We start from the raw sequence: 12,731 nt of genomic DNA on the forward strand, positions 1-12,731 counted from the left end.
GGAACCACTTTTGCAGAAGCCAAAATATGTGTATAGTGTGTTTAATGACTTAAAAATAAACCAGGTACAGATGTGACCCCACACAGGCTACCCCAACCACATCCCAGGTTGTGAAAGTGTTCCTGCAAATTCTGACCTTAAGGCAATTTTTTTTTAACAAAACAAAGCTTCAGTTAGACAAAAAATATATTTGAAGTATAAAATGCTGTAGCTTCCATAATTCTTTATTAAATATTTAATTAAGTTGCATCATTTCATTACAACAACTTCATTTTGTCACATTGAGCTTTCGCTGTCAGGAAAACAAACTACAACTTCTTTCACTGCTCTTCAGAAAATATATGGAAAAAATGACTTTTGTCCATAAACAAATCCTTTCCCCACAGTGTATCAAATCCAACCACTGTTTAAAGCTGTATTAATTGTGAAAATGAGCATTATTTATAAGTATTACTTTTAAAATCGATTTTAAGGTAGTTCAGCATGATTTTGAATAGCCTTCTAGTATGAGGTGATTTTACAAAAAAAGAAAAAGATTAAACAGTGTGATGTAATCTGGAATGTTTTACACTTTTGCATGTTTGGAAATATTAATCATATCAGTTTTAAATTTGGTTTAAAATTTATGTTCACAAACACAGAACATGGCAACATCTTCTGGAGTTTTCCATTTGGGTTTTAAGAATCATAACCTATTCGCTACTGCATGGTTGTGGCAAATCTGCAGTGGAGACAGACGGCTCATGAGCCTCTTGAAACCAATAGAACGGATTAAAGTATAAAAATGCAACATGTACTATTGTATGTGGATGCATACTGTGTATATTTTTACAGCTACATATTAAAAAATTAAGGAAAAAAAAAAAGCAAGGTCTATCTGAAAATAATACAGAAAAGGAAAAAACCCCAACATGTAAGTGGAGGATAAATGTGGACAAACAGATCGTTAGAAGTGTGCATCGACAGACAGGACTAAATATGGTTTGCACGGACAGTGATGGTTTCTGATAGGGTTCTAGGTGCACCATGACAGACCTGATGGGTATGTAACATTAATATGGTTAGATTCCAGTTTTATACGTTTCCCATGCGTTTCAAATATGGGTTACTTCTGAGTGCAACATCGTAACAGATGGGTGAAGACTGTAGGGTTTTTTCCTTGTTGTTGTAATTTTACATACAAAAGGAAAATTTATTAAAAAGATAAGAAAATTAATGTACATTTTAAGATGTCCAATCTGGTAATCTACCTTTCTTTCTACTCTACATACTGATAACTAGCCCTTGCAATCACATGGGTATCATCACTTATTTTGAAGTCTTAGAAGTGCAGCCTAACTATGCACTTCCCCTCCCTGGCTCCCTGGTTTTCACAGTTCTGGCCCTTTAGTGTCCTGTAAAATGCTTCACCCAAGGCATCGGGAACAGGTTACCGCTGAACGCTGCAGTCACGATTACCAGTTTGACCGGGCTGAGCACACAACTGCAGTGCGTCCCTCGGGGTGCAGGACAGGCGCTAGCTGCGTGGTTAGTACTTACAGCAGCATCCGCTGCTAATTTATCAGCACACGCGTCACGCTAGCACGGCGCTCGTGCTCCTTTCGCGCAGAATTGACAGAAGGAGTGGTCAGCATGAGAGAGACAGAAATAAGATAAATCTTGTGGTAACAACCAGAGTTGTGGGGTTTTTGTGTTTGTTTAGTTTTGGTTTGTGTGGGGTGTGGTTTTTTTGTTACTTTTGGACTGAAAGATAAAAAGCAGCAGTTTCCAGCACCTAGGCATGCAAAGGGGAGTTAATGTGATCGGTATGGTGTACATTAACTACAACCTTACAAGGCACAGATCTATAAGCCTTAATGTGAACAGGAGGTGACAGTTGCAGACCCTGTATTCTGTATTGTGACTAAAATTTTTATAAACTGGTTGCCTTAAGGCTTCTTAAGAGCAAACAAGTAATGGTTTAGTTACCACCTTTATGGTTACCATTTATTAACAAAAAAAAAGTAGTTGAATAGAACATTTTAAAATACTATTGAGCCATTTTGTGTACTGTGTTAAGAAAGGCACGATACTGCGGTACAAGTCTCACTGGAGTGTTAGTTGCTTTGTTTTAGATGTTTTAAGTAAATGACATTTAGCTACCTTTTTTCCTTCAAATGTAGCTTCAGGAGCTCCAGAAGGACTCCTAGATGGAAAGTCTGGAATCTAGCTTAGGATCTCAGGAATAGCACTACGGCTTTATGTTAAAAGAGCCGCTGCAGAAGAAAATCCATCTCCTCTGCAGCTGCTACTTTGCGCAGCTAACGCCACTTACTTAGCCTCAGTTTATTGCAAAACTGAAGGTAACTTCCTGGTTTTGTCATAGCATGGATCTTAACTTTTCAGCTGCTGTGAGGGACGTATCTGCCCAAGGGTTTAGCCATCGACGTAGCCACCAATAATAAAATCTGAGTTGCATGGGTATAGTACGTTGTAGCAGGGGCTTATGTCCCTGCTACCACTGCGATGCTAAGCCTGATGATAGTTCTAGCTCACAGGAAGGCTTCCGATACCCACAACAAAAGCTTTATGCAGCAAGGGGACTGGGCTGAGCAAGTCCCCTCAGCTTATCCTACAAGTAGTCTTGCTCGTGTGTGAACGGCGACTCGAGGACTTACGGACCCCAACAAGAAAAGGAGTTTCACTTCCATAGCGAAGGGAGCTGTAGTGCATCTGTAAAGGCAAAACACAGTGCTGTGTCCTAATAGTGAAGCTAACTCAGGTAACAAAAGGTAATGAGCCAGCCTACTGTTAGGGTCACCTGGGCTGTTAGGAATAACACCTTCACGGAGCGTTGAACAAACTGGTTCCAAAACAAAAGCAAACTCGGATAGCTGTGCATGGCCCTGCATTGGCAGTGATGGTAGGTTTGCAGTGCAGGTGAGAGCTGTGTCTAGGGCCCAAGAAGCACAAATAGCATTTACTTAGCTATTTGCATTAATGGCATGAAAGGCAAAATAGCACAGATTTCAGCAGGAGCGGTACAGGTCTATCAGGGCACTGCATGTTGGGCCTCATTGTCAATGCTGCCGGAGCTGCATCAGGTCTCTTCGTGTGCTGCGCTCAAGGCTGCCACTCTAATGGCACACCTTGAGGGAGTCAAGGGCTTTCTTTTAGTATTAAACTGTTTCCTAAAAAATGAAAACACTTTCTCTGAAGTAAACCACAACAGTCCAAATGCACATTAATTACAATATAGTGGAATTCACCTCACTATTTTAATACCTAGTGAATGCCTTTGCAGTGTCTGTCAGTTTGTGAGAGAAGTGGATCTGAGTAGGAGTGGATCTGAAAAGATGTTAAGCTAAGTCATTCTAAATTTTCTTTAAAAAAAAAAAAAAGAAGAATCCAACCAACAAAAATTTTCCTTTCAGTCAGATCTCACTATGTAATTCTAGCTAGCTGAAAGGACTTTGATGTAGATAAGTATTAGTAAACCTGTTTTAGAAGTCGAGGGTGAGGGGAGGGAAGGAACCAAAGCAAGATCACAAGAGAAAAGGCAGATTCTTAAACACAACCTGACTCCTGGTTCTACCTCAGCTGCGCTGCTGCTAGGTCACAGCCTCCATCTGTGCATGAGATTACATTTCAGTTTCACAACCAAAAAAGTCTTGGGAGTTCTTAAGGTTCTGATGCATGGCACTGGACACGGACAGAGCCTCCAACTGCACCAAAAATCCTCCAGGTTAAGACAGAAAGAAAACAAATGTCAGAGTATGCTGCTTCCCTCAAGGGAGTCCACGCTATAACCAGCTGTGCTTAACATACCGAAGGTCAGTGGAAATACCTGGATTTACCTCCTTCTCTCCACCTTCCCCGCACTCCTTCCCACAGCTAAACGATCGGTACAGTGTTTCGCTGTCTACTCAGATGCAGTCCATTTCTCATGTTCAAGCTCACTCGTCAAATGTAGAAAGGAACGTCAGGAAACTTACTTAGTAGAAAATGAATCTTAACCTGTGTTCCAATAATAGAATAACCCTCCTCGTGCATCTATTAGCGCTTCAGACTTTTTACTAGCACACAACCATTTGCTGAATGTTATTAGCGTTAAGGCTTCTTTCCAGCAGCTGTTTCAGCTGAAGTATTACCGCGCTCAAGTCTCTGCAGTACGGCTGTTCATTCGCGGACGCAGACTGTACTTGCCAGCGGGTGCTGGGGAGGGGGTCAGGGCAGGGCTAAAAAAGCTATCGGCAATGAGGTGAAATTTTGTTTTGGCATGCGGTGTCATCTTGCTTCACAAGCATTAAATGGGTTTTTGGGGATAAAGCCTATATATAGGTAAGTATGTGGGCAAAACTTACAAAATGGAACACTACATTGCTGAAGCCATACCCTCAAACCTACTCTAGGAGTATTGTAACCATTTAACTTCAGCGGATCAAATACAAATCTTTCACTTTTAATCTGTCACAAGAGATGCAACTCAGACATTATAGTTTAAGCATGCAACATGTCATAGGTAACAAAATTGATCAGAAAGCAGTGTATATTAAATAAATCTTTGTGATTAAGTAAAAAATAAATCACAAAAACAATTGCTGAGGAACATGTCTGCAGGCTCAGCTCTACATCTGTTTGTGTTTTTTTTTTTTATACATCAGCAGCAGCCAAATTCACAATTGATAGATATTGCACCAGAAAGACATGTGCAGTGAGAAGGAATATAATCACGTTAATGTTTATGATAAAAAACAGATATGACTTCCATGTGTTACATAAAGTGCCTTTAGAGTTGGTGCAGTTAGAAACAAACAAAAAACCATTGTTATTTAGATATCATTAGCAAATGCATACAAATAGGAGACAAAACAGACCTGTTTTCCATAGTGCCAAATCACATAGTGCCAGGTTTCATTCAAAATGCCTCCATTGCAAACAGTAAAGAGGAAAGGATAATAAAAGAATCACTATACAAAGATAATGACAGGGTTAAGCATCTTTTCCTAAAATGATTAATGCCAACCCTACCCCAAAATGCTTTATAGTACATGTAAATATTACCAATAATGAGGCAATTTCTTTATTGAACATGAGATTTGGCATGCTATGTTATGATTCTCCCTTGACTTGTAACTATTCTAATATTTATACAAAAATGCAACATCCAGTCCATACTTCTGGATACAGAAAAATATTTATGTGCTCAATGAAAGAGTTGCTCTCGATATACAGCCCATGTAGAGAAAATTTCCAGCATAACTTTCTCCTACTTTCTCAATGGTTCGGGAACACAAGGCTCAAAATGTGCTTTGAAAAAATGACACTGGCATCAAGTCTGGTATGAAATTAAGAAAAATGCTCATTTTTCCAAGTATATGATATTTAATTGTAATGAAATAAAATCTGAAAATGTCTAAATCAATTAAAAAGTAAACATGAGTTGTAATACTATACCTGTAAATGATTAATTTCATTCATTGTCATTAGAAATTAGGTAAAATATTTATTAAGGGCTTTGCCTAAGAGGCACAACATAAATAGAGTAAGTCCTGCTGAAATGTGATCAGAGTTCATGTTGGTAATCTGCTGTGGAAACCTCAGAAAAGCCACCCACAGATTACAGTTCAGACTTCTGGATTCAGGCAACTGCACTGTCGAAGGGTTTGCTCCGTGAACCAACGCTGTGCAACTGTTCCGCCATAGTCACTCAGAGTCCTTTAGGCAAACGCAAAAGCGCAAGCAGAACTTGCTTGAAGGGGGGAAAGAAAGTCGACGTTTTAGTCCACTCCTTCAAATCCTTGAGCATTTTCAACAGCCATAAGTAGCTTCTCTCGCAAATCTTCAAAAGATTCATAAAGAGGTAAGTCTAGGCGATTAAAGCTGAAATTTAAAAGGAAAAGAATCATTTAATAATCCACTGAAAAATATACATAATTTTAAAGACATAGAAAACGTTAAATAACTTGGGGGCCTTAACAGAGGATATATCTTATTGTCCAGACCGGGGGCAATCTCCACAGTGTCCTTTGCAAACCTAACTAATGCTTGTGTTCCCTGCAGGTAGCTTCTGAAACCAACCCTGCCTGGACCAAAGTGAGTTGTCAGAAATAACTGTGCGCCTCCTTTCTTTTCAGAGCTGAAAGTGGGAATTTGTTAAAAACCACTTAGGAAAAGAAAAAAACCAACAGAAACCCCCCACCATATTTAGTTGATTTAAAGCATTTCATCTTTGTCAAACGGCTGGTTTCCTAAGACTCAGCAAAGATGTTCTGAATTTATAGGACAGACTCTCTACCCTCCGGGGGAAAAGAGAAGAAACATCCAAAAGGTGGTCTTGAAAAGGTCCTGTAAAATCTAACAGATAATTGAAATGTAAAGAGGATGGGTTGATTTTGGAACGTGTTTTGGGTTTTGTTGTTTTGGTAGTGGTTTTGGTTTGGTGTGTGTTTGTTTTTTTTTTTTTTTTAGTAAAACTTTTTATTCTATAGCATGATTATTTTTATGGAAAGATCACTATTCTGTAATGTTCTAAAAATCAATACAGCACAATTTAAGTTACCTTAAAAAGGCCATATTCTTGATATGCAACAGAGCAAGACAAAGGTTTGTATTGAATGCTTTCAACATTTGCAAATTCTATAAATTAGGATTGAATTAAGTCAAATGGACTATGACCTTCACTTTTAGTGAACTGTCCAACGATTTATGGCCTTTATGTAGCACGGCTTTCTGTGGCCATGTTTTGTTACGTCAGACTTCCTGTAGTTCATTATATCCACTTACTTACTAGGATGAGGAACAAATAAAATCATGGAAAATGAGAAAGGCAAAATGATGGTGAGAGTAAAAGCTGCCTGCGGCGTGGTGATACCTGAAGTAGAATCACAGCACCAAGGGGAAAAAAAAAAGCATCAACCCCTATTTGTACAAGTGGTAGTCTTGCTTTTTCCACTCATGGATATCCTTCGATTTCTTAGTTTTCCAGAAAGAAAGAGGAAGAGGTGATAAATTTCTAAGACATATAAAATAAGGCAATGAATAGTATTAGCCTTACAACGCGAGGCACTATTTTTCCTTCCACTATGCCCTGTCAAACTCCTGTTACCCTTTTAACAGTCTCTCTCTTGGACAGTTTATTGCCTATCCTTTATTTTTCAAAGCCTTCAGACTGAAGGAACAGAAAAGAACAGAGCCTATGTTTTAACATTCATAGAAAAATTACTAAAGCGTAAGATGTAATTCCTCTTGCTGTTTTTCCCTGTCCCAGTTTTGACAGGAACCACGAAGCGGATAGCTGCTCCCATCCTGCCTTTGCCACTACTCTGCGGTATCATGGAGGAGTCATTGGACTCCTCTGTGACTATGTACCCTTACCTGTAATGTTTGCTTGTTGTTTCCCAGGAAACCGGGGGGGGGAATCTGAAGTTGTCCTAATGTGAAAGGCACTGGGAAACCGTAGGTGTTTGTGGTGGAACGGACTGCAACCTGAACGGGATGCTCTGCTAGCGCGATAGGTGTGATGACAATCTGTGAGATCTTGGGACTTTCCCCAGCAGGCACTGAGGATCCTACTCCCGAATTCAGCACAAGATGTAAGCATTCAGTACACCCTGTGCTGTGCCTCGTGTGCTCCGATCTGGATCGTGTTACAAGTACCTTCCATGAATGGATTCTTATGTATTTGATACGGGGAAAAGCCTTCTAGCAGAAGGGATTCAAATTACTTCTATTTTGTCAGAATGTCAGTTTAATTGGCCAGTGCTTAAAGCAATTTGCAGGCTACTATATGGCTTCAAATATGATAGTTAACATTTGGTATATATGGGGAGCAATTTCTTCACATGTAGTATAAAATAAAGTGGGGAAAAGCGATCTCTTCTCTCTAACACACATTTTAACATGCAAGCAATTACTAGAAGAAAAGTCCTGAGTTGAAAGGGTTACTTGGAATACAACAAAATAGCATTAAAAAGTCTTCATCAGAAAGGCTACGATGGAAAGAGTTTATTTTCGATTAATTTACCTGCATTTATTGTAGAACACCTACACCTGTTACTCTATTAATGCAGCCTTTCACAGCTTAGAAACTGTAAGCAGCAATGGCACGGCTCTGCCTCCTGGAATTTTGCATGTTACGGTCTGCAGCTGTGTGTCAGCAGATAAACACTAACTATTCTTTGCCTTTTAAAGACACACACAGAGACACGCGTGTGTGGGTTTCAGCGTATCCCATTTTATAACAAGCTGTATGATCCAGAGCTAAAATATGTTTGAGATAAGCACAGTCATCAGTTGCCCCCTTTCTTGGCAGTATAACAATACAGAAAAGCTATATAATTTTATGCTTTTATGACTTACCACGTGTGAGCTCTGGGCAGTTTATCAGGACTTCCCCATTGCTCTATTGTAAACAGCTGAGGACCATTTGAACCTGGTTGAAAATGAAAATCGTATGAAATACAAACTGCTGGACACTACAGAGACTACCTAAATATTATTTTAAAAATTAAATGTTTGCTTAAATTGTAGGCTAGATTTTTCAACCGGCACAAAATACCTGGTACAAACTCTCTTAATTAAAACTACATTAAAGGAAACAGGAATGTGGTTATTTATTTCCAAGTCCAGTTAGCTTGCTAAGTTTATTGAACTACCTTTGTGTAGAGTATGTATAATGAAAAAGAAGCAAGCTCAGACATTAACGCTGAAAAATTAAAGTGCTTGGTTAAACATGCGTTCTGCTCTTCTTCATATGACATGAATATTATTCCAAAATTTTTTCTGTGGGAGCCAGGAGAGCGTCTACGTAACACCCATGGTGTACAAAGCTTTACTCCTTCTCAGTGTGCCCCCCCAAATTCTCCAGCGCTCTTGGCATCCAGAAGGAGAATTCTTATGTGGGGGTCAAAGGTTGGCTATGACTGAATTTCAGTCGTGCCCCGGTTTTCTCGTTCAGAAGCGGTCTGTACAGCCATACGACCTGCGGGCAGTTGACAGAAAGCTCACCATAAAGTTCAGCAAATCCATTCATAGGCACGCGTGACGTCCCAGTAACAAACTGCAGCAATCGAATCCGCTTTTCAGCATCCATCAGTAAAACGGCCTATTGACAAACAAGAGTCATGGTCTTTTCACTTTCACAGCTGTAGATATCATTGTTAAAAAACAGAACAAAACCTGAGTAAATTATCTATAGTAGACTGTAATAGACACGTAGCTCTGAAAGATGTGATACGGGTCACACACCAGGTTTTCTCTGACTACATAAGGAGCATCCTTTTCCCGCTGTCACTGGGCCACGAGGAGACCCTGCTCTGGCGGCAGCTGGGAGCTGCGAGGGCTGTTCACCTGCCGGAGGTACGACCAGTTACCGGTACCTGCCGGGAGCGACGGGGCACAATGGGCGCGCTGCAGTTGTAAACGTGCCCGGGAGGGGAAGCAGAGAAAGAGAGGTGACAGAAAAGCCTTAACCACCAGAGACTGCAAAGGTGCACAGAAGATCAGATCGGTGTTGCACTACAGCAGGACCTCAGAGTCAAGCCTTTTGCGACCGTATCACCATTTGGGTTGATACAAGTACAGAGTCTTCATGCATACCACCCACGGTCGTGAAAATGGTGTCAGAAACCCAGAAACCAAGTTTGAAGTGCATACGTGAAGCTGTAAGGTTCCAGTATTTTTAAGAAAAACAGACATTCCTTCGAAAAATCTACAGCTGTTATGGGAAAAAGCATTTTAGTAGTTTTTCTGGGGACACACACTTTTCATAAAAGTATTTTACTTCACAAATACTGCAAGACACTTTAGATAAAACCAAAGATCCGGACTTCCTATCTTGGGTCTATTTCTAGTACAGTCTCTGATGAGCCGTCATTTCCAACATACACAGATGTATTCTTCAGCAGTTTTCATGAAGAAAAAAGATTTCATAACGGACTCCGCAAAACAATACAGGAACGTTAACTTTAGGAATAGTCGGAGAAGCCAAATGCGGTAAACAATATTACCTTCCAGAACCACTGGATAACGGGATGATTTGGGCAGTAACCATTTTTGTAGATTGTATGTTGTCTCCAGTCATTAACATCCACATCGCCAAGGCCACACATCAGTAACTACATACGGAAGTAAATTGTTAGAGTGTTAATTGAAGACGGTATTGTGTTACCCTGTACGCTGTACCAGAAAAACAAGGCTACGCTTTCCCTCTGTTGTCTGACCTTTTAAAGAGCTAGGCAGTGCAAATATAAATGCAAACGTAAAGGAGAGCTGAGCTGCTCTTCAGGAGAATTCTCAAAGAATATTTCATTTTACTGGAGAAACACTGTACACTATGATGTATTGACAGCATCTTTTATGGTATTTTGCTCAAAATATGACTGGTGTGGGCATAATGGCATTAATTCAGTAAGCCACTTACATGCTTTTATATGCATATACTCAACCACCTCACTGAATAATTACAATTTTTTGTGCTTTCATGTGATCAACAGATTTATTAATCAGGGAGAAAAATCTCATTTCCCACTATAAACAAAGCATCTTTGTCTGCAAATTCACCTACGATGAGTAAGTGATGAATGATGAGCCTAGAACACATCGCATCTTTTTGTGATGAGCATTACTGATCTGTTGTCTCTGGACGTCAATTAAACAAACTCACCTCTAGTTCATTTTCATCAAAAATTTTAATCAGATCAATAGGGAGAAGTTCTGTGAATCCCTAAAAGAAAGCAAACCAAAGTTAAAATTCTCGTACCACATAAAATTAAGTTTTTATCTAACAGGATCTTTGGCTTCAGCAAACCTAACTTAACAACAGAGGATGAAAAAGGGTTTAGAAAATGAAATATTCAGTTGCTGAAGTACGAGTCCCTAATTTAAAAAATCAATCACTAAATTATTTCAAGCTCAAATAATTTAAGCTTGAAAGAGAATGACCTTATTCTCATAAAGGAAAGATTATATATTCTTATACAAGGTAAAACTGTGAAATCATAAAACATAAGCATTCCAGAACTTGTGCGGTTATGCAAAGTGCCCCACTCCCTTAACGCAGACACTGATGTATAAGAAGTCTGCATTAAAAAAAAAAGTATTTTGGGGAAAAAATAAGCAGCTAAAGAACCTTACCTCCAAAAAAGCATTCATCTGTTTTTGAACTCTGTTTACAAACCTCCACTGGATGACCAGGCTGTAGTAGATAAACAAAACCACATAAGCACACTCATTAGAAAACTGCAAACTAAGTGTTTGGAGATTTTAGCAACCCTAATAGTTTCAGTTTCTCGTTTACAACTTCAGCCATCTCCCAACCACACTCTGATGTTAAGGAAACCGAGCAGCTTTTTATTAGTTGTTCAGATTTATCTTGTGTGACTGATTGAAATGTGAAAAAAATCAGTGACTATGAACAAGTTACACTATGAGTATTTTCGCTTCAGCATGCAACACAAACTCTATACATACATGTCCATATTTTATAGCTATGACTTTTCCACATCACCAAGAATTTTTTAATGTAGCACTATCAGATGATATGACATTAACCATTTTGCTCCTATGGAGATTAACTCAAGGATGAACATGGCAAAAAGGCTTGCCTGTGGACCGAAACAGCCTACAAATTCTTTACTGTGCTTTATTTCTTTCTAAATGAGGCTGTAATCTAGGCTCCAGGTGATGTATTTACTGTTACTATTAGGTACCTAAATGACTAGGCATTTTATTCTTCCACAGCTCTCAGTAATTAACAATTCCCAACAAAGTCTACGAAATTTGAGGATAGATATAATTACATTTAACAGCCTGCCTGTAAATAAATAAATAGATGAATAAAACCTGCAATATCAAAGGAAAAGGCTTGTATTTCAATGCTACCTACAGCATAAATACCTCACAGGTTCTAGAGTAATGCTTCAGAAATCCAATTCCTTTCCTACTGAAGCACGTTTCATTCCTAATTTGCACAAATATAGCAATTACCGTGTTTTCTCCCCTTTGAAAAGGCACTAATTAAAAATGCCAGCAAGTATAGTTGAATTTATTATTTTACATTCTGGTAGGCAGAGAAGCAGAGGAAACTTAAAATTAAGCCTAAGCAGCCTGTTTAGATTTGGCCAATTTTTGACAGCAACACTGGCACGGACATCACGGACCTGGCCTGTGTAACCAGCAGAGAAGGATAACGGGATGTGGCCACGCTGCAGAGCGCTTTCTGGCTCATTTTAACCAAGGCGCTTTGAGCCACACTTTGGAGAAGCACGTCTCCTATGTGGGGATTTCAGGAAAACCTACAGTTAATTTAATTTACCCTATTTTTGTTCTTGTATTGGCCAATGTTACGTTAACTGAATTTGGATACTGACAGTGACTAGAAAATTCCTTTAAAGTATAACAACTAGAATAGCTCTATCATAATGGAATTCTGGGGAAAAATGTTTGAAAAATTTTAAGTTGCACTAATCACTTCCAAATGAGAGCACACAAGTAAGATCACACAAGTATTGACTCTAACGTGGTAAAAATACTGTGACTAGCCATGAAAGAATTATCTAGATGTAAACCTAACTCAGTTCTGAATTTTGGCCCTCACATTTTCAAAGAGCTATTAGTTTCTGCACTGTATTGAGATGATGGAGATAAAAAAAGTTTACGATGTCTAATATTTTGCATCTGAAAACGGAAAAAAAAAAAGACACCTGAAAAATTAGAGCTGACAGTGCAAATATATTACACACAAAGTAACA

The 12,731-nt window shown here is 39.0% G+C and overlaps 1 protein-coding gene across 2 annotated transcripts in view; it reads right to left on the bottom strand.

Annotated features, from left to right (window-relative positions):
• Positions 1-208: 208 nt before the first annotated feature.
• LOC142075064 (E3 ubiquitin-protein ligase NEDD4-like) overlaps positions 209-12,731 on the bottom strand; it is a 200,159-nt gene continuing 187,636 nt past the window's right edge. For both annotated transcript variants that reach the window (XM_075136066.1, XM_075136067.1), the window contains 6 exons: positions 11,116-11,176; positions 10,646-10,705; positions 9,990-10,097; positions 8,989-9,085; positions 8,341-8,413; positions 209-5,862 (listed from right to left, as the gene is read on the bottom strand). In XM_075136066.1, the coding sequence (XP_074992167.1) occupies positions 5,760-5,862; positions 8,341-8,413; positions 8,989-9,085; positions 9,990-10,097; positions 10,646-10,705; positions 11,116-11,176 (502 nt within the window). In that variant the 3' untranslated portion in view covers positions 209-5,759. The remainder of the gene's footprint in view (positions 5,863-8,340; positions 8,414-8,988; positions 9,086-9,989; positions 10,098-10,645; positions 10,706-11,115; positions 11,177-12,731) is intronic.

The sequence above is a fragment of the Calonectris borealis genome, chromosome W (genome assembly GCF_964195595.1).
Source record: "Calonectris borealis chromosome W, bCalBor7.hap1.2, whole genome shotgun sequence".
NCBI lineage: Eukaryota > Metazoa > Chordata > Aves > Procellariiformes > Procellariidae > Calonectris > Calonectris borealis.